The sequence below is a fragment of the Sceloporus undulatus genome, chromosome 6 (genome assembly GCF_019175285.1).
Source record: "Sceloporus undulatus isolate JIND9_A2432 ecotype Alabama chromosome 6, SceUnd_v1.1, whole genome shotgun sequence".
Classification (NCBI taxonomy): Eukaryota; Metazoa; Chordata; class Lepidosauria; order Squamata; family Phrynosomatidae; genus Sceloporus; species Sceloporus undulatus.
The window spans coordinates 103,967,869-103,995,546 of NC_056527.1; the positions used below are offsets into that span (position 1 = coordinate 103,967,869).

At 43.8% G+C, this 27,678-nt stretch overlaps 2 protein-coding genes and 1 long non-coding RNA gene across 9 annotated transcripts; 2 read left to right on the forward strand and 1 right to left on the reverse strand.

Annotated features, from left to right (window-relative positions):
- Nucleotides 1-252: 252 nt before the first annotated feature.
- Nucleotides 253-6,258, forward strand: LOC121934267 (DNA-directed RNA polymerases I, II, and III subunit RPABC5-like). 2 transcript variants are annotated; one of them, XM_042474604.1, is made up of 3 exons: nt 253-387; nt 3,499-3,604; nt 5,941-6,258. In XM_042474604.1, the coding sequence occupies exons 2-3, from the start codon at nt 3,510-3,512 to the stop codon at nt 6,047-6,049; spliced, it is 204 nt and encodes a 67-aa protein (XP_042330538.1). In that variant the 5' UTR covers nt 253-387; nt 3,499-3,509; the 3' UTR covers nt 6,050-6,258. The 2 variants fall into 2 exon arrangements, with proteins under 2 accessions (XP_042330538.1, XP_042330539.1); XM_042474605.1 differs by lacking the exon at nt 253-387 and adding an exon at nt 413-564.
- Nucleotides 6,259-7,367: 1,109 nt separating this feature from the next.
- Nucleotides 7,368-27,290, reverse strand: PRMT1 (protein arginine methyltransferase 1). Of its 6 annotated transcripts, none has more exons than XM_042474589.1 (12): nt 27,230-27,276; nt 21,452-21,509; nt 20,306-20,343; nt 16,670-16,774; nt 16,361-16,516; nt 15,235-15,298; nt 14,140-14,282; nt 13,000-13,087; nt 11,894-12,009; nt 10,102-10,252; nt 9,510-9,631; nt 7,368-8,230 (listed from the first exon to the last, which is right to left on the reverse strand). In XM_042474589.1, the coding sequence occupies exons 1-12, from the start codon at nt 27,257-27,259 to the stop codon at nt 8,147-8,149; spliced, it is 1,155 nt and encodes a 384-aa protein (XP_042330523.1). In that variant the 5' UTR covers nt 27,260-27,276; the 3' UTR covers nt 7,368-8,146. The 6 variants fall into 6 exon arrangements, with proteins under 6 accessions (XP_042330523.1, XP_042330522.1, XP_042330525.1 ...); XM_042474588.1 differs by having other exon boundaries at nt 20,306-20,349; XM_042474591.1 differs by lacking the exon at nt 20,306-20,343 and having other exon boundaries at nt 21,456-21,509; nt 27,230-27,281.
- On the forward strand, nt 8,136-16,118 carry LOC121934270. Its single transcript, XR_006104605.1, has 3 exons — nt 8,136-8,263; nt 13,768-13,908; nt 15,951-16,118. It is a non-coding gene; the product is annotated as an uncharacterized LOC121934270 (long non-coding RNA).
- Nucleotides 27,291-27,678: the final 388 nt, after the last annotated feature.

Below are 27,678 nucleotides of genomic sequence, written 5' to 3' on the forward strand. Positions count from 1 at the left end.
TCGGCTTCGCTGCTCTCTGGTGCCCTCCTGCGGACGGAAAGGCGCATTGCATAGACAAATTAGGATCACAGTGCAAGCGACATATTTTCGGCTCTGCTGCTCTTGGGCGCCCTCCCGCGGACAGCAAGCCTCATGGCATAGACAAATTACGATCAGAATATTTTCAGGTTCGGCTGTTCTCTGGCGCCTCTCGTGGATGGAAAGACGCATGGCACATAGACTAATTACAATCACGCTGCTGCGACATTGTTTCGGGTGGGCTGCTCTCAGGCGCCCTCTCGCGGGCAGACAGGGGTACTGCATAGGGAAACTGGAACCACGTTTGCTGCTGCGACACGTTTTGGGAGCTCTCCTGGGAGAGAAGGCGAAGGCAAAGGCCGGAAGAAGGTGAGATGGGGGACCAGAGGAAGAAGGGGGAGGCTTGGATTGAGGTGGTCTAGTGGTGTGAGCGCTGGACTGGGACCCTGGAGACCAAGGTTCAAGTCCTGCTCGGTCAGGGAAGCCCACTGGGTGTGGATCACACACTCTCAGCCCCAGAAAACTGAAAAGGGAAAAGTAAAGAAGGTGAGATGGGGGTCCAGAAGAAAAGGGGGGAGATTTGATGGTGAGTTCCTGCATGGCAGGGGTTGGAGTGGGATGGCCCCTGCCTTGGGGTCTCTTCCAACTCTTTTGGAAATGACTGCATTTTATTGATTGTATCTGTATGTTTTTTATTGGGTTGTAACCCTGTCTCGATCCGTAGGGAGAGGCAGGGAAATATCAATAAAATTATTTATTATATTATTATTATTATTATTATTATTATTATTATTATGTGATTTTATTGAGGTGGCCCAGTGGTGTGAGTGTTGGACTGTGACCCTGGAGACCAGGGTTCGAATCCTGTTCAGCCATGGAAACCCACCGGGTGTGGGTAACACACTCTCAGCCCCAGAACCCCCCCCCCCCCCGTAATAGATTGGTTCATCTGAGGGTAGCCATAGGTTTGAAGGACACAGCAACACAATCGGGGCTGGACACTGGGAAGGGATTACTGTATATACTCATGTATAAGTCTATGCGACCCTAAGGGGACTCTATCATGGGGTTTTCTTGGCAAGATTTGTTCAGATGAGGTTTGCCATTGCCTTACCCTGAGGCTGAGAGAGTGTGACTTGCCCAAGGTCACCCAGTGGGTTTCCATAGCCGAGCGGGGACTCGATCCCTGGACTCCAGAGTCATAGTCCAATATTCAAAACTATTGCACCACGCTGGTTCTCAGGAAGGCTTAGGCAGGCAGCAGAACAGCCTCCCCAAAGTTGCAGCCAATTTGGGGCAGATGGGGAAGGTCTTCTTGGAATAAGGTGGCCTCCTGATGTTTTCGCAAGGCTCTTTCCAAGCTTGCTTGGGAGGCAGACGATCAACAGGTGCAGCTCTTTAAAAACAGATCAAGCTGCTGTTGTAAAGGGTGAAACGGCATCTGTTGAATTTCAGCCTGATATGCCATGTTGTTGTGTGCCTTCAAAGCATTTCCGACTTAGGATGACCCTGTCATGGGGTTTTCTTGGCACATTTCTTCAGAGGGGATTGCCATCTCTGAGGATGAGAGAGTGTGACTTGCAGAGAGTGTGCAGTGTTAGACTGGCCTAACTATCACAAAGGCACCAAATCCTGCAGGGTTGGCCCTGGTTAGTACTTGGATGGGAAACCACCAAGGAACACAGGGTACTCTCACCTCTGAGGATTCCTTGCCTATGAAAGCCCTATGAAGTTAATGGAGTCGCTACAAGTCAACAGGCGACTTGAAGGCACGCACAAACATGATCACATATATCCCATTGCATAACGCATTCACAGTGGGAAGCACACTTCCTAAGGCTTCTCTTTCTTGGCTGAGGGTTTATTTCTAGTTCCGTGTCATCCTCCTTCTTCTCTGATTAAGTCTCAGTGAAGTTTAAAGGTAGGAGGAAAAATGCATACTGTATTTGTAGAGACGTTATAAAGTTCCCGAAACTTTCTAATTTTAGCACCCCGTCACCTAATACAGGCCCAACAAGTCTTCCGGTTTGTGGTTAGCTTTTCTGGGCAGGAGAGGATCACAGGTGGAGGAAAAGGCAGGGAATCCATGTTGGGCAAAGAATGTTTTTATGAAATGAAATGGAAGAAGTTAATAAACAAGAAGGGTTAATAATGGCGTGAGGCTTTAAAACAGGACTGTAAATAGGTTTGTAGGACCCCAACATGTGTCTGTGCCTCTGAGTATATCCAGAAGGATTTTAACTCATTTGGTCAGCAGTCTTAACAACAACCCTGTAAGTGGGCTGGTATTAAAAATGTCCCCAGATAGATGGATAGATAGATAGATAGATAGATAGATAGATAGATGGATGGCAAGATCTTGACTGGACTTTGTAACCAACAGCATTAGTAGAAGAAGCCAGTAGTTGCTTGGGTATTTTACTTAGTCAGCCTAAAAGGAAAAGCAAGTGTACTCTTGGGTAGAATTCAAAGATATAGCGGTGTTAGTCTGCAGAATCAGAGATGTAAAGATGTAAAGAGATGTAAAGATGTAAAGCTCTTGTAGCACCTTTGAGACTAGTAGAAAGAAAGAAAGACTTCAGTCTACTTCCTCAGATGCATATCTTTAGTCTATGAAACCTCATGCTGCCAACTTCTTTCTTTCAGTTAGTCTCAAAGGTGCTACAAGATCTCTCTACATTTCTGTACATCTCTTGGTATTTGCTACTCACTGAGGCTGTTTTACATGAAAGGAACTGCAGACAGAACAAGATGTGGCCTAGTGAGATTTTAAAAGAAGTAGCCTGTGTCTTTCTGTTTCTCATAGCTTTTAAAACATTTGCAGTCTCTTGTGTGGCCCTCTGCCTCCATTCATTCTTTATCCATGGATTCAAGGATCTACAGCTTTAAAATATTCCAAAAATATATAAATTCCAAGTAGGGTCATCCCAAGACATTTTGCTGCCTGAAGCAAAACAACTAATAGTGCCCCAACTCACCATGCTTGGCTGACCAAATCATTTTGGCACCTAAAACAGAAAATTTCCTGAACACTTGAGATTGTAAACAGAACAAAAATAAATTAACAAGTCAACAATTGGTTGCCTTCCCAGTGTCATTGGTTGAGGCGGCTGCTGCAATCTACAGTACCTAATAGCAAAGCCAGGCCTATTCACGAGGGAGAAACTTAAATGTATGGTTGTGCTTGTGACTTGGCAACTGTATTGTCCCTATACTGCTGGTGTAGGGGGCTCGTGGTGATTAAAATGGACAGATTAATGGCTCACTTAACCATACCTGCTGTGTTGGTAGCTGAGCAACCATGCCAGAATTTGTTTGGCCCATGGTGCCTTGAGACACAACGCTCTAGCTGCTTCCACTTGGGTTGGCTTGGAAAGCGGGCTTGGATAGCAAAGAAGGGGTGGTAGAAAGAAAGAAGGCCCAGATAGGTGTCTGAGTAACTCACATTTCCACCTTTTTCCTTCACCCAAATATTTCTAGGGCACCTGAAAATGATCATCCCTGTTCGATGCTTCACCTGTGGCAAAGTTGTGGGCAATAAGTGGGAGGCGTACCTGGGCCTCTTGCAGGCTGAATACACGGAAGGGTGAGTTTGGAGGTGGTTTTCTTCTTGGGTTGGTGTGTATTGGAATCAGTGTATATTGAAAAAAGCAGATCAAAAGAAAATCAACTGATTTGAGTTGTGGGGCTGGAGAAGAGTACTAAGGATGCTGTGGACAGCCAAAAGGACAAAAATGGGTCCTTTAACAGATCAAGCTTGAAATCGTTTTGGAAGCCAAGACGATCAAATCAAGACTGTTGTACTTTGGCCACATCATGAGAAGGCATGAGAAAAGACAATAATGCTAGAAAAGATAGAGGGAGAAGAAAGAGAGGAAGACCGAATGTTAGATGGGGGGACTCAATTTGGGAGGCCATGGTCACGAATCTACAAGACTTAAGCAGAGCAGTGGAGGGCAGAGGGTCTTAGAGGTGTCTCAGCCACAGGGTCACCATGAATCAAGGCTGATTTGAGGGCAGCTAACAACTCTACTTTGCCTCTCTTTATGCTGTACATTCAATGCAGTATACCCTGATTTTATAACAAGGACGTGTGTGTGCACACATGTGTGTAGAAGTGCTTGTGTGCACATATGCACCTTCAAGTCTCATATCAACTTGTAACTTCATAAACTGCACAGGACTTTCTTAGAGGCAAACTCAGAGGTGTTTTGTCATTGCTTTCCTTGAAATATAAGCCTACCATACCTGCTATTCCTCAGCAGTCCCCTCATCCAAGTACTAACCAGGCCTGACCCCCCCCCCCCCCCAAATCTCATGCCTTCATGGCAAGGCCATAACAAAGCAGTATCACTACATTCATTAAAACGCAGTTAAGTAAAACAGCAGATAAAAATGATGAAACCACTAAAGCAGGTAAACCAAGTAAAAGGCCCCAACTTTAAAACCAGTCTGCTGAAATAAATTCTCTTTAAGAGTATGCTGAAAAGCTAGTAATGAAAAATACACATACATTAGTCTGTGGAGGCTAATATTAGTGGGACATCTGCACCTGGCATGGGATAGCCTCAGCCTCTCAGCAGAACCTGCCTCAGAATATCAGTATAGAGGAAAAGCGGGGCAGAGACTTTGGCCTGTTACAGACTGCCAAAATAAAGCTGCTTTGGGTCTCTTTGGAGGTATGCTGTTTAAATGATGCATGCATCCTAAGAATCTGGAAGCTGCACCAAAGCTGCACTCTAGTACTTAGGAATGGAGTGTGGCTTTGGTGTGATCTCCAGACTCTTAGGACCCATGCATCATTTAAATAGCATACCTCCAAAGAGACTCGAAGCAGTTTTATTTTGGCAGTCTGTAACAGGCCTTTGTATACCAGCCAAAGCAGATGAGATCAAAAACATGATATAAATGTTGTTGCCATCAAGTCAGCTTCAATGTAGGCAACGCTATGAATGAGGAACATCTAGAACACGCGGTCCTAAACAGCCCTACTCAGGTCTTGCAAACTCATGGCCGTGGCTTCCTTGGGTCTATCCACCTGTAATGTGGTCTTTTTCCTTTCCTACTGCCTCCACTTTACCAACCATGACCATCTTTTCTAATGCCATGTCCAAAGTGTGATGGCTTCGATTCAGTCATTTGAGATTTAAATATGCCAAATACATTTTAAAAGCTACCCATGAAGATTGCAATCAAACACATTTAGTTTCTACAGCTGCACATCCAATAAAGAAGAGGTTGGTTCTCTGATGGCCACATCTAATCTCAGGTCGTTGGACCAAAGAGAAGAAAGAGGTCTATGGAGAAAGTGGAGATTCATGAAAGAGGGCCTCTGATGAGGATCTTAGATGATTGTCAGGTTCTTTTGAGAAAAGGTGGCCCTGAACTCATTTGAGGTGTAACAAAAATGCAGGGAGTGATGTGTTTGTATCAGTCCATACTAGTTCAATGCCACTGCTTTCTGGCTACATCCTATTTGTCCAAGAAAGGGTGTACTTTGGTGTACCAGCAAATCTACCACAGAGAATGAAAAATGCCATGCTCTACATGAGTGGTCTGTACAGCTATCATTTTGAGAAGTGGATGAAACATTCACAGGTTAAAAATACATTTATAATCTCATCTGAACAAATCTTTTTTTAAAAAAGGCATAGCATGTTTTACTTAACACCTAAAAGTTTTCCTGATGCAAACCACTTTCGCCTGATGAAGCCAGTGGAGCTTTGAAAGCTTGCAATGTGTATAATGTACATTTTGGTTGTCTCAAAGTATCAGTTTTGTGGATTTTGGATGATATTGTAAGTAGCAGTGGGCGGCTACAGAAAAGTCGGCATCCCTATGTGGAGAGAAGTACATACCAATTGTCCAGGGCAACCTTCTTGAGAAGACATATCACTCTATTTTTCCATTGTCTTTTTTCAGGGATGCATTGGATGCACTTGGCTTAAAGCGCTACTGCTGTCGGCGGATGCTTCTGTCTCATGTAGATTTGATTGAAAAGTTGCTGAACTATGCACCCTTGGAGAAGTAGCATTGCCACCCTAGAACAGAACGGCCTCTGCCACCATTCTGGGCATGCCCTGCAACTTGATAGGTTATTCTGATGGGTTCTTTCTGCTATGGGGTTCTTTAGTTTGTGTCAAACTAATCTGGCCTCTTTCACTAGAGGGTGCAATTGTGCAATGGAGGGACTCAGTCTCATTTAATGATGTGCAATAAAAATTATGAAGTATATTTGTATAAAATATGTCCATCCTATACTGTACTTCCAATAATTTGATCCTGTGGTACACAGAGAACTGCAGTCAATAGTGTTTTCACTCAGGAGAATTCTTCAGCATGGCTTTGTCACTAGCCCTCTCTTCTGTGAACCTCTTTCTCACCATGGTAGTTGCTGTTTATTTACTGTATATACTCGACTATAAGTCAACCTCATGTATAAGTCGAGGGCAGGTTTGGGGGGCAAAATTATGGATTTTAATATGACCCTTGGATAAGTCGAGGTAAATCTTAGGGACATGCAACAAAGGATCTAAATGATGAAGCAAAGGAAAACAATGCCAAAGAACCTACAAAATTATAGCAGACAGTAGAGGGAGGTCAGTGCTTTCAGGGCAGATTGCACTCTTGCCTTTCACCACGGTGTAATTCCCCTTTTAATATACTATTTACATTAACCCATGGATAAGTCGACCTAGGTTTCTGAAGTCAAATTTTTGACTAAAATTTCTAGACTTATACAGACCTTATACACACAAGAGAAACTGAGCTGATTGGCTGCTCATTCTCACTGCTTTGTCTACCAAATAGTTCCCCCTAATATCTTGATACCTAGAAAATAAAAGATAGGACAAATAACAGTGCCCAACTCCCTTTATCAGTGCAGTGGGGCTTCTGACAGCCAAAGTTTCCATTACACCTGAATAAACCAAGTCCTCATCTGTTGGAAAACTTAGCTTGGAAAAGTTGCTGCTGCTGAAACTTCGAGTCGTTTCCAACTTACGACAACCCTAAGGCAAATCCATCACAGGGTTTCCTTGATAAGTTTCTTCAGAGGGGGTTTGCAATTGCCATTTTCTGAGGCTAAAAGACTTGCCCAAGGTCCTCCCTTTTAAAAAATACATTTTTGGACTACAGTCAACCCTGCCCCACTACCCGCTGCACAATCTGGTATTGGACATTGATTTTTCCAAGCTCTGCATCTGAAGCTCTCCCAGAAACAGCCATCTTACCCTTTTAGTTGCTTCCAACCCCTGGAAGCCATGATAGTAATGGCACTGGATCAGAGAAAAAAATCCTCTGTCTGAATGTAAATGTACAGGGATTTTCAAAGAAAATGGGGAAGTAGCTGGTTTCAACCTCTTTATTTTTTTTTCCTCATGAATGTAACCATATAAAAACCATAAGTTATGAAAGTCACACGATGTCAGCTCTCAAAGGGATTTAAAAAAAACAAAATACTCCCACCCCACACATCCAAACAGGGGATTTGAGAGGGAGAAGTACAAAACTATCTGAAAAAACACCCACAAAATGGAGATGTCTTTCCCACCCACCCCCCCCACACCTCCAGATGCCCTCTTGATTAATAAAAACCAGTTGAGATACCAATTCCTCCACCCTGACCCTTGACTGAACACTGGATAGAGGTGTGCACCCCAAAAGCCCGAGCAGCATTTTTGCTCTAGAGAGGAGAATTACTCTGAAAACGGGGTGGGAGGGAGAATAATTATAGGCAATACAATTTGGCAGAGGAGACCAACAATGATTTCAACTAAAAAATAAAAATTCATGATGGTAGTCTGTGGTCGGCACTCTGGCCTCAGAACAAACGGACGGATGGACGAATCACGTGTGTGTCTTCAGTTGTGCTAAAAGCCTCCATTCCTGGCTGGGGGAGGGGGTTGAAAATGTGGGGCAATGGAGTTGGGGGGGCTCTTGGCTATTTCCCCCCTAGCCTCTAATACTGACCCTCTCCTTGCTGACCCAGAGATGCAGCAACAGGGAACTACACAATGAAATGAATTAGTGATACGCCAACTGAAGAAGACAAGAGGGAGAGTTAGCTCTGGGCGCAAGGTCGGCTGGAGGAGGAAGAAAAAAAAATACGGCCAAGGGGGCAGATCAGCTAACGCATCCGATAATCCGTTGAACAGGATAGCTCACACAATTGGCCCTTGAAGTCCAGGTCTATGGTGAAGTCCAGATCTCGCTGCACATGAGACAGAAAAGGGAAAGATATGAAGTAAGGTGTTTTATTTTTCCAAAGTTAGTCTTCTTTATAACAAGCCCCCACCTTTCTCCTCCCACCAAAGCAAGCAGGAGAATTCCCCCCCCCCCATAATGTATCATATTGGAAGAACTAAACTTCTTTTTAAGCAACTCAGTGCATTGGCAAGTTCCCAGCTCACAGAGTGCTGCCCATCCTGAAGTCACACAAAGGGCTCATTCATAAAAACATGAAATCTCATGCTTCAGTCTGAGAGCATCTGCTGAAAATTGCATACCTCATCTCCTTATCCCCTGACCTTTTAAATCCTACATATTTGAACTCTTGATGTCACTGGATGACGTACCAACAGCCTTAGAGTTAGTGAAGTGAATGCGGAAACAGACTCACATTTTAGAATGTGTTTTGCAAGTCAACGAGCAATGATGGTTAAGATCACATAATTATCACATCCAAACATCCACCCACAGGATATGATGCCTTCTTGGTGCCAACTTATTGAGTAGTTTGGAGCCTTTTAATGACTATAGAAGACTTGTGGCTCACAATGCTTAATGCTCATCATATGCTACATTTGTGATTCTCCAGATGTTCTAGAACTAATAAGTCCCGTCCTAAAAAAAATAGCTGGCTGGAGATTTTGGAAGTTGGAAGAGAAAATGTTTTGGAGATACAGGGCTGGACTGGCATTCCACTGAGATAGCAGATGAGCTTTCAGTGTGGACTATACCAAAAAGCCACTGAGTTCATAAGACTGGCAGCCACCCAGGCCTCTTATGAGTCATGCAATGTATGGTAACATATGAGTCTGACCCAGGCTAGGGGCCTAGTCTCTTCTTTCCCAAACCATTAATCTCACCAGTTATTTCACTTTAACTCTAGTGTGAGGACTTTCAAGTACTTTAATCTCTTTGTGCACTGCTCATGTTCAGGGCTAACTGCCCTCCTCCTCAGCAGGCTGTTCAATTTGTCCTCTCCTCACTACCACAAGTTTCCTGTTTCCAACATCATTGGGACATTTTATTTCAAGTCTTGCCAAAGACAATGAAATTTCTCTGGATTGATTGGCCCTGGGTTGTTGTTGTTCATAAAGAATACTTCATAAAAATCTTCAGGTTCCCCTCTCTTCCCCAAGCATTCTAGTACATCCTCTTGTCTCTCAGTGGCCCTGTTTTCTGTTGGCATTCAGCACCTGACCACTACCAGACACAGTGATGTAGCAGAGGCTTCTAGAGGCACATAGAGAATATTCCTGACTCACATTATTCTTGGCATTGGGCCTCATGCCAATGGTGCCAAATATCTCCTCTCCCGTCTTCACTGTTAGGTAGTCCTCCATGTAAAAGACTGTCTGCTTCCAGTGGGTATATGGAGATTCTGGACCTGGAGAGCAACAAATTCATGTCAATGAAAACATATCTGGGAGGAAAGGCACACTCACATAACAACGTGCCCTGCCATTTGCTCAGTTTTAGTTTACTTTAACCATACACAGATCCTTCCCAGTAAAACTGCTCAAGTTTCCTTCTTGCACTCAAGCCCCACTTACTAAAATCTTGATGAATTTCTAGGCTGGAGGAAGCTCAGCCTCATAATCACCAACTAGACTAGACTGTGGCTGCAACTGAGCCACCTATTTGCCAACAACCGTGCGTTCTTCCCCAAAATACCAATCATTAGCCATCTACTTAGTAGCTAATTTCTTAGGGCAGCGGATTTTTGAAATTATCTTTTGAAATGCCACTTCGCCCAGTTACAATATCTGCAGTATAAAACCAAAGCACCCATACAAAATACATTGATCTGAAAGTGCTCCCTCTCCATTTCCCAAACCAAGGCCGTGCATTCCTTACTGGTGGAGAATCCAGTGCGCTTGTGGCAACGGGTGAATTCTATGTTGAAATAGGCAACCAAGGCGTGAATGTAATCATTCCGTTTCACCTGGAGACAGAAGGGCGATGTGAAGGTGAGGTCCTCCACCTTCACTGTGTAGATATCCACCTCCTGCCAGAAGTGAGTAGGGAGAAAGGAGAACAGATAAGCAATGTCAAGAAATCTGATAAAAATAGACACATATTCAACAGCATCTCATGTAACCGGAATGACACACTGAAAACATTCCTTCTAATAACTAACTCCTGTGGGCATGTAGCTAAACACTTTGAAGACAAAACAGAGCCATCTGCAAATGTAACTGGAGCAAACTTGATGTAAACAGAAGCAAGCAAAAAGACTCCTCTCCAATGTGGGCTGAATGGCTGTACTACATATGAAACATCTGTGGCATTCCTTCTGTGGAAAGCAGAATGGTCTTCCAGACAGACCTTGATAGCCCTACAACACAGGGTCCCCTCCAGAATTTTGTTACTATTCTCTGCTTTTTGAATTCTGTTTCCACCCATCTCCTCCCAGCAGTACGCCTGGAGAATCCATCATCAGACATTTGCCTCTACTTTCACAAAGAATAGCTGTGGTCCAGACCTATGTTTGTCATAAAGGGAACCAGTTTAAGCAAACTACCAAAATAAGTACCTGCTAATCAAGTAATTTAAGCAGGAAAGCCGATCCACTTGCTGCAGGCAAATTCCCGCCTGCAACCTCCTCCAGTGGAGAGAATATCTCAGCTTCTTCCTCCCTGTTCAATCATTTACCTAAAACCTTTTGTGCTGACACCATACTTCCTTTGCATTCTACACTGTACTCAGTACAATGCTCAACTATCAAGGGACGGATCAATGTGAGATCATGAAAGCTATGCTGTGAACAGAGCTCCTTCCACTTAGCAGGTCTTGAAGTATTTTGATATCGGAAACAGCAGCACTCACTGCTAGCAAATGGTGGAAGTGAACCACTTCCCCAGCCTTCAGGGTCTCTATACAACAAGGATGGCATGCAATCCCCAAAGCCTTCTGAATATTTACAGGAGTAAAAAAGCAAACCCATGGACAATAGCACCCACCAAAGTCTCTATAGCAAAGGTGGGAAACTGCTGGGGATTAGGGTGCAAACACTGGACCCCAGGAAACACTGACTAGAGTGTCACACAATTCTCACCAAAAAAAATTTCAAAATTTAATTTGCCCCCAAAATAATTCTGGAGTTGTAGGGGCACTGTTACCATGTTTCTGCCCCTCTTGGATTATTTTAGGCCCAAGAGAAGACTTTCATTTACAACAGAAAGCGACCGTCATGTGGGGGAGGGAATGACAAAATCACTCACCCAAACCACATCGGCTGGGGAAAAATTTCTTTGAATTCTAGGGGCTGCAGAAATGGCTCTAGAGACCACATGCATCCTGAAGACTGCCCTTCCCCACCCTTGCTCTACTGGATGTGGGGGGAACAATCTTGCTTTTGTTGCCCTCTAACCAACAATTTCTGTATATTTTTCAGTTTGAAGAAGTTAACTTCTGAGCCCCAAAACATAGTAAAATTGCTCTCCACATCCCTATGGGGTGATGAGTTGGTGTGGTCCTCCAAGGTCTGATAGGCAATTGATGAGGCAGAGGTTTTGGGGGGGGGGGGGGCATGTACTGAGAGAGATGTTGCTGTCTTCTCTTCCCTCTAGAAGATAGAAAAGTGGGCTGCACTAAACACAGATAATTCAGGGGAACAGAAGGGAAGCATAATTCCTGCCAATCATACCTTGATGAGGCAGGCATTGGTGACCAACTGCTTCGGGTCAACGACATCCACCAGAGGCTCTTTGATCGCCACGTCTTTAATGCATGACATGTCAAAGCCATACACGTTTTCCCACCCTGCAGTAAGAAGCATAGATCAGGGAGGGAGGAATCTGGTCCTGTAAAGCCTTGGCCACCAGCCAACCAACCACACTTTTAAAATGGGGAAAACAAAGAGGAGCAGACTAAATTTGTTCCCCCCATAAAACTAAGCTAAGCTAGAAGTTTTCAAGCCTTCTATCTTTAGGCAACCCTTTTGCCCAACCACTTTTCTATCAATAACCCCTGCACATCTGTCACCGCCATTTCTAGGACATGATGGAGAGAATAGACCAGGGAGAGGTAACTGATTAAGAGTGGTGAGGCAGATTCTGAAACACTCATACCGCATGTCCTCCTAGTGGGCTGGACCTCCAGTGCTTTGTCCAAGGACCCAGCTTCACTCCTTCCTTGCTTTTCTATGGGAGTGGGGTAAGTTTAGGTGGGAGAGCTAATCTAGCTCCCCAGCTTCAGCATTACCCCTCCTGTTCTCATCTTCTTTGAAATGGTGGGGTTTTGGAGAGAGGCTTCAGGGCATCAGCTGAGTGACTATTGAAGTTTTATTGAAGTGGAAGCCCCAGTGGGCCAAACGAGATCGATAGGCCAGGTGCTACCCTCACCAGATGCACACAGCTGGTTTACGTAGAATGCTAAGTGAGGTGCAGAAGGCATAACTGCACCTCATGTGCATCAAGAGTTCATCCAGAATACCTTCCATGTCTCCCTGCTGCTATGCATTCCCCTAGCATACCACATATATATATTTGTAAAGCAAACCACTTTATAGGAAATCATTAACCTTTCTGTGAAGAGCTCTCAATAAATTCCAAAAGAATCACAGGTTGCCCCATTTAAAGGCTTTAGGGCTGAGATGCAACATGACAAATTGTCACTGAATAAAATTTATGAGTTGGAGGCCTCATCCTGTCATGAACTTGAATGCTCTATTCCAAACACTCCCCATCCCTCCACTTTTTTTGAGCTTGGCCTTTCCTATAGTGAATCACAGCGGTGCTAACTGCTACTTACAGTGGATTTTGTAATCTTTATACTGCCGGTCTTCAATAGCTGTGATGTACAGCGTAGCACGGTCTGGAAAGATGAGTCCATCAGGAGTCTAGGGCAAGAATGTGAAAGGAAGATGTTAGGACCGCTATGGCAATACTTATCTGTTAATTTCATGCTGTAATCACACCAACCCCTATTACAGTTCAAAATGTAATGTTTGAACTTCTGAGATGATCTTCTGGCAGCAATAACCAAAAAATTTTTTACATTAAGGCAACTCATGTAAGATCACTGAAAGGCTTAATCCCAAATAATTTCTACTGCTTACACAAAATAACTTTTAAGTCCTCTCTAGAACAGGCTTACTATATGATGAGAAGGGTTCCTTTTGTTTTTATTCTTAGGAATCCTTTAAATGGCATTCCCTAGTAACTGATTAAGAAGGAAATCTAAGCTAGCATCTGCCTCTAGGCAGCCAATGATAAATACCCAGAGATATATGGGGGGGCAGGGAATTCTGGGATTTGTTGTTTAAACAAGTAACTTTTCACAGTTCTGCAGCCCTTTATGAAACACTAAAGTAATTAAGAGCATCACAAAGAATAGATGTTTGAAAAACAGAGTACCTGTAAAATTCACATGGCATGCAAGGGCTATACATGCATGGATGCACTCCTTCAGGGATAATGTGTTCTATGATGTGTGGAGGATATGCAAGTGGCAAGTAAGGGTAGAGCACAAATGAAGGGTATTAAGTTATTCTTTTCTCTCTTCCTTCCTAACCAACAGACTGCAAGGAGTGGGAAGAGACAAGCACTATTGCCAGAGATAAGAAGTGGTCAATGGTACGCCTTTTGAAAGGAGAAACAGAACCTTCCCCATCATAGAGCAAAACAACCTCATTGAAGATTTCATGACTGAAGGATACAGGTGACCCACCATTGTTTTACTGTAATAGGAATTAGTATATTGGAAGAGTAAGGACATTTTGGCTCTTGGTACTATCCAACTTAAAGTAGTCTTTTGGCCAAGAGAAGAACAGTCACCATTAAGCCATCAATGGAGAGCTATATCAGCACTTTTGTACCATTCACAAGGAATGAATAAAGCAAAGGCACCATTTTTTATTTGAAAACTAATGAGAGTACAATGGAGACTTACCAGCCACTTGTCCCGGGCATAGATGACGGTATTGAGCATGGACTCATAGAAGAGGCAGTAGCCCATCCATTCACTGATGATTATGTCAACCTTCTCAACGGGCAGCTCCACTTCCTCCACTTTGCCCTTGATGATGGAGACCACTTCAGGGGAGGAAAAAAATGCAGGATGGCACAGAAGGAAGACAGAAGCCAATTTAATAAATATAATTTTCTAATTTTAAAAGATAGCAGCAGCATAAGAGTGTTCTGGGAGACAGCTCCAAGCCTATGGGGCAGCAAGGGAGAAAGGATGAACCTGAAGAACCTCAGAAAGTCAACAGTACAGCTGTGCCAGAGTTCGGGATATGGGATACAGGACCAGGGAATAATAATAATAATAATAATAATAATAATAATAATAATAATAATATGTTTTATTTATAGACCGCTATTCCGCTTTGATCATAGCGGTGTACAAGTAAAAACAATGAAGAGTTTGAAGTTGATTATAAAAGGATTCCAGAACTGTGAAAAACTAAGTTTAAGGTGAATAGAGAGACATCACATCATCAATAGGAGAGAGAAAGTGTTTTGGCAGCAAAGTTCTAAACAGAGATGAGAAGAATGATGTGCCAAATAGAAGGCCAGAGAGGAGAAGATTGCAGGAGTCACAAGATGAGAAATGACCCAAGTATGAGTCACAGCTTTCACTAAGGGGGCGGAGAAGACGGGCCATGTAACAAGTCTTCTCCTGCATAATTAGAAAGTTTTTGAAAACTTACAACCACAGGACAGTCTCATTTAGAAATTTTCATTGTTTTATTTAAACTGAAAGGCAGAAGAATAAAAAAGAATTGAAGAAAACAGTCTTTCTGGAAACTACCTAAAGGAAAATCACAACTGATCCAAATCTCATGTGGATGTGGCTTTGGTTGCACATCCTGTAGCTATGAAACACCTTGTGCTAGATATTTTGAGCCAAAACAAGGGACAGAGCTAATGACAGGCACATTTTACCTGTGCAGCTAAATTCCCTACCATATTCCCATGTCCAAGTAAATAGCGTAGAAGTTCAGAAGTACAGACAGGGGATATCTAAAAAGAAATTACTCACCATGGTCAAGTTTATTGGCTTTGACAATTTTCACAGCATAGTCAGAGATACTGGAACATTCAATCTGTTAAGAAGGTAGTACCAAAAAGAGAAGTATCATGACACAGTTTGTCATACAGAAGTATCAATGTTTCACCTTCCTTTTCCTGCTCACTTAGCAAAAATACTTGCTCATGAAGGCCCACGCCATCAAACATTATTTCAACAAAGTAAACAAAAAGGTTTTTACCATTAAGAAATACAAAATAAATAGATGAAATCAACAAAAGTGGATGATTATTTTTTTTCTGGACTTCATGGCTATTCAGGAAAAAGAGATCAGATTTCTGCTGGAGATTTAAAGAGCAGAAGAATCAGGCCTACAATATTCAATTTCTCCCCATGGTGCCAAATCATTTAAATATTTTTTCCACCAAGCTGAATTTTAGCAGGAGGTCTATCCACCTAGCTTGTTAACCCAAATTCTGTAGCAAACAATATTTTCAGCCACACTTATAAGTTATCCATCCACACTTTTATTCAAGAGGTATTTTCTGTTTCCACAGTGGAGTACTGGTTTTGTGGCTGCAGTTTTCAGTTACTTTTGGTTCACAACAGAGTTGGCAAAGATTACCTTTTTTGGACTACAATTCCAACCCACCCACCCACTGGATATGCTGGCTGGAGGAATCTGGGCAATGTAGTTCATAAAATAACTTTTCAAATCTCTGTTTCAGATCCCAGACCACTCTGACGATTATCCTCTAGACCTCATCAAACCCATTACCCAGGGTGGAGAAAATGAGCCCAACATCAGGCTCCTTGAGGCTCATTTTAGGATCTGAAAATCCATAGACTCCTGTTTTTAAAATATTATTTTCAGCCAAAAAAACAAAACAAAACAACCCAGTCAAAACCCATCCAAACTGCCACAAAAAGCTGTCATGTTTGTACCCGTTTAGCCCCCCACTATGTGCTAAAATGACTCAAATTCCAGCCACTACACAGTGATGTGGTGTCACTTCCAGTCATGCCATTATGGCCTGCAAGTGGGAGAAGAAGGGGAAATGGCCACACCTACCCACCCGTGTTAGATGACCACTCATCACAAAAGAGAAGCCAACAGGAACATGGCTGCCTTGCTCACCCCAATGACCCGCTTGGCACCAGCCTTGGCTGCAAACATGCAAAGGATCCCAGTTCCACTGCCAACATCCAGAACCACTTTATCTTTGAAGAGGTGCCGGTTGTGAAACATGGAATTTCTGTAGGTCAGTGTGCGCACCTCATCTTTCAGCATTTCCTAGGGTGCAGAGAAAAGGAGAAGAACTCAGGTTCAGCAAAAACCTTCTCAAAAATCATTTCCACCCCATTAAACAAGTGAGCACCAATTAAGCAGGCAAGAATCATGCCAAGGAGGTGCTTTATGATCCATGCCCCATTCAACTCCCATCACCTCATGGATTCCGAAGTGGGCGTAAGAATCAAAATAGTAATCCTTGGAGGTCATCTCCTCTGCTGTTGGCTTTCCGCTGCTTTCTGGCTGGGTGGTACATGACACCTGGCAAAAGACAGAAGGTGTTAAGATGAAATTGGCCTAAATCATCCCAGGGCCTCTCAATAAGTTCTTGTAATTTACAAATCCCCTAAAGTTGTCTTTTCCTAGCAATGGTTCTTTGCCCCTCAGGATTCATCAGACAGCAACTGGCTTGCCAAGCGTTGGTCAACTAATGAGATTAAGCAATCCTTTCCCAACCTACTGCCCTCTAAATGAGTTGGATCACAACTCCCACCATCATAATCACCACGCAGCATGCTGGCTGCGGATAGTGGAATTTGTCATCCAACACATCTGAAAGATACTGGAAGGATAGCTCAATTAACATCCATGTAATAGAAAAGACATTAAAGTTTCGCTGGAGATGTCACAGCCTGAAGACAAAATTCTCTTGGTGTACTAGCTGGAGGAGAGAAGGCCACAAGAACAGCAGTCTGGAAGAAAGTAAGAATTCTCCACAAAGATATATACAGCTGTCACTGCACTGAGCTCTTATCCCATCTTCCCCGCCCCACTCCCTTTCAGTACACTAAGTGGCCCACATTTTCCACTTCATGGTCCCCAAACTGAATATCTGTAAAAAAAAATTCACAGGCTCTTATTCCCCCCTCAAAGGCAAAATAATGTCTCGAAATTGCTGGAAAATACCAGAGCTTCCCACCACAAATAATTTTCCTTCACAATCACGCATCCCAACCTACAAATTGCTTCAGGGATGATCCTGATACCTGATGTGGAGGACTAGCAGGGTTTCCCCCCCCAAAAGTGCCAAGGACCAGCACCTTATTTATGCCTATCAACTATAACTGTTTCTTTCTTTCCTGGAAACTCTACATGAATGGCAGCCAATGGCTCAGAGATCAGCACAAGTCCAGGGACTACCACTTTGAGTAGTACTGATCTAGAGGGCGCAAGTAGGTTTTGTTGCTTACGAAAGTTTTAGAAGTGCTGCATACATTGCTGGTCAGGCAATACTCACATCAACACCAGTGATGATCCACTGCAGAACTAAATTCAGATAGTGGCCCTTCATTAGCTGAACAGCAATTCACTGACATTTAGAAATTCCAACAGCTACCATCTTATTCTGCTCCAATGGAGAATTAATTTGCTCCCCTTTTCTCTCTCACCTCAAAAGAAAGTCATTAGCCTGGCCTCTCCTGTCTGCATACAGAAAAGCCATGTGCATACATATGGTTGAAGTACCTGATGCAGCGGTGACATTTTATCCTACAGTCAAACATTAATCCTAACGAAAGACAAATTGTTTAAACCTACGGTTTCATCCTCGGACTGGTGAAGGTGAACACCTTCGTGCCATGAAAACCTCAAGATCACATAAGAGTAATGTCCTTTTACAATCCAGGCATTAGCCTGCCTTGAGGGATTATTGAAGTTTATTCTTAGATAAAGTGCTATTTTTGCTCAGAGTGTGCTTGGGCTGGTTAACTTTGACCATACATATTGATGTTCTGATGTACCTTTCATGCCATCCTCTCTTTATAACTTATTGTTTTGGAGAGAAGCCTAAAATACTTCCTGACGTTTTAAAGCAGATCACTTCATTTTAAAGGGAAAGCAATTAAAAAGCTGTTCAGGGGGAGTGGGGGAAACAGAAGGTACACAGTTCTGAGATATGGCTTACTGGAATTTTCAACAAGATAGCCATAAAAGTTCCATTGTATATTCCATTTTAGAGATTGTGAGCAAGGAGGAAGATGCTTAACAAGGGACCATTCTCACATTTCAAACACATCCCAGCTTCCACTTCCTCAGGATCTAAGTGAACCTGCTCAATATGTAGAACAGGACAAGGGGAGGGAGGAGACAAAAATACAAGACAGGCTTACACAAAATGTGGCCACAGATTGACAGCTGAGACTTATGTGTAGGAACTGTGCTGCAAAATGTGTGTCTATGAGGAATGGGAAGAAGATGGTTGGACTGCAACAGACATCAATCCTAGACAGCGTAGACAATGGTGAGGAATAATGTTGTAGTCCAGCCACATCTGGTAGGCTAAAGTTGCCCACCTTTCACCAAGAAAAAACAGAGCATTGTGAAGTGACTTCTTTGAACTGTCACTGCCAGAATTCTCCCAAATCAACTAGCCACTGGAAGTTATAGTTCAAATAAGTCATTTTTTCACATTATTTAAAAAATCCATTGGGAAGAAAAGCCACACTTGCTGTTAGATCCCTACCTCTTCTCATGCTGTTAAAAGTAAACCAAAGCAATCTATCAAGGTATGAATCTGCCCCCAGTGATGTGTGCTTGGGAGATGCGAAAGGTCTGACTTTTTGGGAAATGGATAATTGAGAATACATTATACCAATGTTCTTGTGCCTGCAAAGACTCACTCATCTTGTTGGCATAATTCAAGGTGCTGGTTTACACTTACAGATGTTTCTACAGCTCAGGTGCAAACCCCATAGACTCCTCTATTGCTCGTTTTCATTATTTTGAAGACTGAATGCATAACACTTCCATGAGCTTTGTTATTTTTGTATCATGCTCGGACTGTGAAAACATGTAGAAGCTTTCATGCTAGCCCTCTCTTTAACTGGTAGAATACTCTTAAGGAGACTCACCTAAAAATACTAGGCTGTGCATTCCTTAGAAGTGCTAAAAGCAAGGGTGGAAAAAGCTGTCCCCCCCCCTTTTCTATGAGTAAGTCATCTTGGAACAATAATCCCAAGAAGTCTCTAAAATTCTGAGGCAATGACTGGTGTAAGGTCATCCACCGAGTTGCAAATGTAGGGGAGATTAGAATTTAGGTCTCCTAAATTCCTGTCCAACATTTTAACAACTATACTACAGTACATTGGCCTGGTGGAATGACCAACCATTATGATAATTTATCCGCCACTTTAGAGTATTCAAAGCACTTGAGACAGACTACATCAGTAATCTTTAGCATCTTGTAAGGTACATTTGGGAATCATACAACACTTGAGATTATTATTATTATTAACCTTTATTTATAAAGTGCTGTAAATTTACACAGTGCTGTACATACAATCTTTTTAATTGGACGGTTTAATTGGATGTTGTTAGACTACAATTCCTAGCACTCCTGGTTGGCACAGCCAATACTGTGGTTCCAGGCCAACAACATCCAAGGACCTGCATGATCTCTGTACTAGTGCAACTCCATCTGCCCAGCAGGCATACCCAATGATGATGGATGATGAGGATGGCAGTCCAAGAGCATCTGGACAGTTGCACATTCCTCATCTCTGTTCTACACAGATTGATGTCTGGCAAGTATAGTCTCACCTCTGGAATTTATACCTGCTATCATCCCCTCTTCTATATATTACTCTTTGACAAACTCCTCTTCCAGTTAACTTTAAAGCAAGCAAGAGTGATGCTAACCCCTATCTAGTAGCAGAAACCTTTACTTTAGACTTCTCAGTTCTACAATATCTATGGACCCCAGCTCTTCTTTCCCCCTTCTTGGCACTCTGAGAGCAATCCTTCCATTCCCACCCCAGGGGAAGGGCAGCAGGCTGTACTGGTGTGTAGGCCTACCTCCTGAGCTGCTCTAACCCCTGAATGAGCCCAGGAGTGTGGAGCTGCAATATAAGTTAAGGAAGCAATGAAACGAAGCACTCTCAATGCCACCACCCACATACCCAGAGCCACCCAAGTTCCCTACCACCCAGATTCCACTGCCTCCCACAAGTTAATATCCATCAAACGTGCAACCAGCTAGGATAGTGTTTTGTAAAGCAGAAAGACACTGAGGAAGAAATATATATATATATATATTTATGGGCTACAAGAGAGTTGTGCTACAGTTAAGAAAGAGTCTCAGAAACAGAGAACTACAATACACTGGAGAAGCAATAGATGTGAAGCATATCAGAAAGATGTAGCTAGCACCTATGAGCAGCTGGACTAAGTACAGCAGTCTATTCCTCTGACCAGCTCTGAAAACCCAGTGATCTCCTCCCACCCGCCTTGTTTCTCCCTTACCACTCCAAAGAAGGTTCTTAGACCTTCAAGGAGAACTGCCCTCACATTTTTATTTGTACCTATACAACTATGAAGACTAAAAATATGGATGTTAAAGCATAGCGATGAAATAGGAAAAAACAATCTACCTCTTCCCTAGGCTAAAAAGTGGGGGAATTTACTGGATATAAATCTAGTAAATAAATACATAAGATGAACTATTTGTGATAAATTATTATGCCCTGTCTCAATACTCAATTCAGCGAGAACTGGGAATATCCAGCCGCCAAGTAAAATACTGTTCAACATCCCAGACTAGGCAGGAAATGACGATGAGTTAAAATTGCTAATGAGAATTAACTGTATATGCATATCAAAAGGTATACAAGGACAGAAATTAAAGCAAGTTCTAGGAAGGTGGGGTGGAATGGAGGGGGGAAAGAGTGGGAACAGAAGGTGACCATTTTCTAAAATTCATGGGATATGATAGTAAGTTGTTCCTATCAGCTTTGAAGAACAGTATTTCTAAGCAGCTGCCTACAACAGCAGAGGAGCAATTTTTAAAAAGCAAAAGACAAATACAAGGGAGAGAAGGGGGCTATGGGATGGTGAACTGCCAAGCTGGCAACATAGGAAGAAAAACAGACTTGGCCAGGGCTAGTATGCCTCACCCACCCCAGGGCTGGGCACTAGTTTAGCCATCAGGAACTCAAAGGATATTTACATCTTCTAGCGGAGTCTGCAGGCTCATCCCATTAGCCAGCGTGGTTACAAAATTCTAGGAAAGAGAGAGTAACAAGGGAAATATAGTCAATTCAGAGCTCAACGGGAACTGAGCCGGAGACTGGGTCTTGTCATTGATCCAGGGCTTAGGGGGGGCAGGGGGATTCAGAAGCAAAATTGGTGGTAAAAAGTGGCCAAGGACTCGGGAGCCCAAACTGTGCATTGAGGGGAGAGGTGTCAAAGGCATCTCCTATTGTGTTTGACATTGGTGGCTAGAAAAACCAGGTCTCTTTCCAGAGCTTGGTACCTGGTCTCAGGATTGCCATGGCAACACAGACAGATGCAAGAAATGGGGAGAGAGCCTTCATGGTACCATAAGAGAGCTTCCCACCACTACCCCCAATATTAAGGCATGCACTTTCTATTATGGCTAACTGCAATCCACAGAACAAGGTCGCCTCCTGTCCTAAAGAGGCCTCTTATGGGATTATCACAATCCCATGCCGAGAATAGAAAAAAAAGTCAGCCAAAAACCACGACAAGGTTACTATACAAGGATCTGCCAGACTGCTTTGTTATACACCACCCCGGTCAAGTTGATAACTGCTTTTTCTGATACCTCTCCTATTCTTTGCATCCCTCTTGAAAAATTGTTCTGGGATACCATTTCCACTGGAAAATGTAAGTACAACCTCAGAGTTATGCCAGAAGTGCTTTAAAGTAACAGAGGTGAAACAGAATGACAAACAATTTGCATGTACAGTATGCAGGGGAAGAAATACCCAGGAAACAAAAAGGACCAGGTCAAGAGTGGGGCACTGATGGTCCTTGCAATATTGTTGACTCTCATGCCCATCAGCCCCAAACAACATGAACATGGGGAGAGGCACAAGTTATCCAAATTCAAACACTATATCCTTGGTACTCTTGATATTCGGTGTTGGCTTTCAATAGTCATTCCAGATACATCCATTACTTTCAAAGCACCCCCACCCCAGTTCTGTCCTATTTCAAGTCCCAGGTGTGTGTGTGTGTGTGTGTGTGTGTGTGTGTGTGTGGCATGTGCCTTCAAGTGGCCTGCTGACTTATAACAACCCAATTAATTTTATTAGGTTTTCTTAAAGAATAATTTAGGTGGTTTTGCCAGTCCCTCCTCTGAAACATAGCCTACAGCATCTGGTATTCATAAATCCATACTCAACATTTATACTACATCTCTACTATAAGCTACCAATAGTACCTCTTGCCTCTATTCATCCCTGATCTAAGAAGACATAACACTACGATCCCCTGATCTAGTCTGGTTCAAGTTACCCAAACAAATTTTGTAGCAAACATGAAAAACGGACAAAGCCAATCACCAGTTTCAAGAGGAGGAAGAGCCAGACAGTTTCCAGAAAGCTCCTAGGGAATGTGGTAACAGTCATTGGATGTGGTCGAGAGACACCCTTTAAGGCAGAGAGGGTCAAAGGGCATCCCTCCAGATGATGGACTGCAACTCCCAGCATCTCTCACCACTGCTCATGCTGATGAGGGCTGATGGGAACTGCAAATCAACAATATCTGGAGGCCTGTACTTTTTTGCCCACCCCTACCTTAAGGGCACACGCCACATGCAAACTGAAATGAAAATTGTTTTCTAAGATATTTCAAAATGCTTGTAAAAGTTAGCATGTAAAAGTTCTTTTTTGACCACAGATCCCAGAATCCCCCTTTAGTTGAGCTGGCTGAAGGAGCTGTAATCTGAAAAAAGTAACTTTTCAGAAGTGCTACTGAAACCATTAAGAATCAAAAGGCAGCAGTAAGCCCACCTTCTCCAAAGGAAAGCCTTCCTCTCCCTCTATTCCCTTTCCAGTGAGGAAGTTTGGCTGCGGAAGGGGGGGGGGGGAGCAAAGACCTGTCCCAATACTGGATGTGTCTTTGTTTAAATGAAGGCCACATGGCCAAATGGGCGGGAGAGAAATCAATTTCCTGTCAGAGGAAACTTCCCCCAGCTCAGCCACCCATATATTTCCCTCCTTGTTGCCCCATGCAGTTTCTTGTTCAGGCCTTATCCAATTCAGTCCCACCATATGGCACTTTCTCTCCTCCATACCATTAATCTTAATGTTATCCTATCCTTTGACACCTACATGCCAAAACTTCCTATATCCAAACCTGCTCAAATGTGTTCGTCTCATCCTTTTTCTCTCCATCCTGAACTCTAAAGTATCCCCAAGGTCACCACCGTACTATCCAACTTTAGAGAGCTTTTTCCAACCCACAGAAGACCTCAGCATTTCCCACCATCAAAAAACAACCTGGTTCTCTCTTTCCTTCTTCACTGGTCTTCTTCTACAGGACAAAGCATGGCTAAAACAGATTTCACTCAACTAGTCAATGGCACTCATCATGGGGTATCTTCCCAATAGAAGAGAGCCTATTCCCCCCCCCTTTCTAAAGCCCCTTATCTCCAGGACATAAATAGACCTCTCAAAGTAAAAGGATGAGGCAGTTTGGACCTAGTGCTCCCTCTAGAACAAGCAAAGATGGGTGTGGAAGTCTGTTAACCTACCAGATTCAGTATTAAGGGCATTGCACCGAGAGAACATTTTAGGACAGGGAACTGGAAAGCGTTTCTGTTTTTAAACTGGCCTAGTGCCGAAAAGTCAGCAGGGTCTTTTTGCTTTAGGTGGAAGGATTTAAGGAAAGCTGAATCTCCATGAGCTGGAAGGCTTCAATAGCCTCTGATGCCATATTTTGCAAAAGTAAGTACAGGCTGAGTCTCCCTTATCTGCAATTCCAGCATCCAAAATGTTCCAAAGATCCATGTTTTCCCCATGGGTGGCTGAGATAGTGACACTTTTGCTTTCTGACAGTTCAATGTACATGAAATTATGTAAAAAATACTGTACTGTATAAGGTTTATTTTCAGGTTATGTATATGTATACGATACACAAATTAATTCTGTGTTTCAACTTAGCTCTCATTTCTTATGATGTTGTTGTGCCTTCAAGTCATGTCCAACTTATGGTTACCCTAAGATTAATCTATCATGGGGTTTTCTTGACAGGATTTGTTCAGAGGAGGTTTGCCTTTGCCTTCCTCTGAGGCTGAGAGCATGTGACTTGGCCAAGGTAGGTTTCATGGCTGGGCAGGGAATCATACTCTGGTCGCTAGAGTCGTACCAACACTCAAACTACTACACCATGCTGGCTCTCATCTTATTATGTACACATGTGCAAATAAGAGGTATCCCAAAAAGCAAAAAGTAAATAAAAAGTTTGAATTCCCAAACGCCTCTGGTCCCATGCATTTCAGATAAGGGAGAGTCACACCTGTAAATACTTTGTGGGGCTGAGAGGAAAAAGCATCCAGGGACAGGGAAAACAAGTTGGTCCTCCTTATCATGGATTCTTTATCCATGGCTGGAAAATATTCTTTAAAAAAATAAATACCAAAAACCAAACCATGATTTGGCCATCTCATATAAGGGGCACCGTTTTACAGTCAGCCTTCGGCATCCGCTGGGGTCTGGTTCCAGGACACACAAAAACACCCATCATGGATACCAAAATTCATAGATACCAAGTTCCATTAAATACAATGGAGTATTATTATTATATTATTATTACAGTGGGTCCTTGGTATCCGGTTCCAGGACACACACACACACACACATACCAAAATCTGTGGATACTCAAGTCCCATTAAATACAATGAGCTGTTATTATTATAGTGGGCCCTTTGTATCTGTTGGCGTTTGGTTCCAGGATCCACGATGGATACCAAAATCCATGGACATTCAGGTCCCATTAAATACAATGGGTGTTATTATCAATATTACAGTGGGTCCTTGGTATCCGCAGGGGCTTGGTTCCAGGATCCCCGGTGGATACCAAAATCCATGGATACTCAAGTCCCATTCAATACAGTGGCACAGTAAAATGGCGTGCCTTGAATAAAACGGCAAAATCAAGGTTTGCTTTACTGTGGATTGAAAAATCCATGCATATGGAGGGCTGCTGACTGTACTATGCCACTGTATTTAATGAGACCTGAGCATCCACAGATTTTGGTATCCATTGCTGGATGGCCATCTGTTGGGGATGCTTTGATTGCGAGTTCCTGCATGGCAAGGGTTGGACTGGATGGTCCTTGGGGTCTCTTCCAACTCTATGATTTGGGGCTCCTGGCACCAAACCCCAATGGATATGAAGGGCCCACTGGGGGGAAAGGAGGCTCCTTCTTGGACAAAGAGCCGTACAGAAGCGACGTGTGAAGCGTGTTCTTGGGGGCATCCTACTTAAAGGCTTCATCCTTGGCCCAAAAAGTGGCAGCGAAACCAGTTCAAGAGCTCAGGGAATCCCTGCGGGAAGGAGATCCAGCCAGTGCCAGACAGACAGACAGCAGAGGGCAAGGGATGGTTAAGACCTGGCAATTCCACCAAAGGGGCAAGGAAGAGGAGGAGGAGGAGGAGGAGGAGGCTTTGGCTTCTATGGGGCTGGCCTGCTTTCTTACAAGGCTGGTGGGGCGGAGCTGGAAGGGCCAAAGAAGGCGGGATCCTATGGGGCAAGGCGTGCCATGCGGGGACCATGAGGAGGAAAGGAATCAAATTAGGATGGCAGAGAGACAGAGAGAGAGAATGATAGATAGAAAGAAAAGAGGGTGCCCAACTTTATAGGTTTATAGGCAGGGAGACTCACAATGGGGAGCCCACCTCAAAGCAAAGAAAGGACGGCCACGAATCTTACTCAATCTTATTCCCCACAGATATAGGGAGGAAAAATCCTTGTATTGGGGTGGGTGGGTTTCATTCCCTTTCATAATGATGTGGGGATTTGGGGGGGAGGTGGGAAGATTCTATATGGGGGATCCATCATCCCCTTCTTTGGGGATCTGGGGTGAGGAGGTAGATTAATTATGGGTGGTCTGGTCTTTCAATAATAATATGGGATTGGGGGGGGGTCTGAACGTGGAAATTCTTATATTGGGGTCCATTGCCCTAATATGTGGGGCTTTGAGGTCTGAGGTGTGAAATCCATAGGGCATGGGGCATTCCCTTTAATAATGATGTGGGATTTGGGGGACTGAGGTGGGAAGATCCACAGATGGGGGGCCATTGCCTTTGATGATAATGTGGGTTTGTGGGGTCTGGGTGGAACATTCAACATTGGGGGATCCACTGCTTTGATATGAGGGGGGTCTGGCTGGGGAGGGAAGTTCAATATATTGGGGGGACCCCCTAATAATGATGTGGGGATTTCGGGATCTGAGGTGGGAAGATCCACATGATGGGGGCCCTTGCCTTTGTGATAATGTGGGGATTTGGGGGTCTGAAGTGGGGAGGAACATTCCTACATGGGGGGAGATCCATTGCCCTTAATATAATGTGGGATGGGGGGGGTTCTGTATGTGGGAGATTCCTATATGGGGGATCCATTACTTTCAATGTGGGGGTTTTGGGGGGAGCTGAGGTGGGGAGGTAAGGTTCAATAATAAGGATTTGGGGGTTGAGGTGGGAGGATTCATACAGAGGGGGGGTGACATTGCTTTTAATAATGTAATAAGTATAATAATCATAAGTTCGGGGGGGCACCCAGGGAGCCTGGGGGCAGTTCCATGTGGGCATCGCTTTGTGTGGGGAGGAGAGGGGCCACGGGGGTTCTGCCAGGCCGAGGGAAGGGGTCTTTTTAGGGGAAGGGGGTCCTGGGGGGGGGGCTCCCCCAAGGGCCGGGGCTCGTGGGGCGGCGGGGGGGTCTTTCCGGGGCCCTCCTCCCTCCCGGCGCCCTCACCTCCATGATGCAGTTTGCAGCCTCCGCCATCTTGCGACTCGACACTGAAAGAGGAGCCACTCGCCCGGACTCCCCCGAATGGCCAGCAAAGAACGAGGGCGAGGAGAAGCCGAGCAGCCCATTGGCCCGCGCCGCTGCCATCAAAGAACAGAATAGGAGGGAGTTTAGCCCCGCCCCAACATTTCCATTTCGTCCGTTCGACAGGTTTCGACCCCATGGTTCAATTTGGCCGAAGGCGGGGCTTTTTCTTCGCGTCTCGCGTTCGGTCTGTCAGTCACGATTGAGAGACCGCCCCTTTTTTTACTTGAAAGGCCGTTGGCCCGAACAAGACGACTTCCGCCAATTAAAATCGGAAGGCGGGTTTTTGTGACCAAGATCTGCACATTGTTGGTATTAGAATGTCAGTCTCAAAACAAAGGCCTCTCTTCTTCAGTACTGATTGGCTCTTT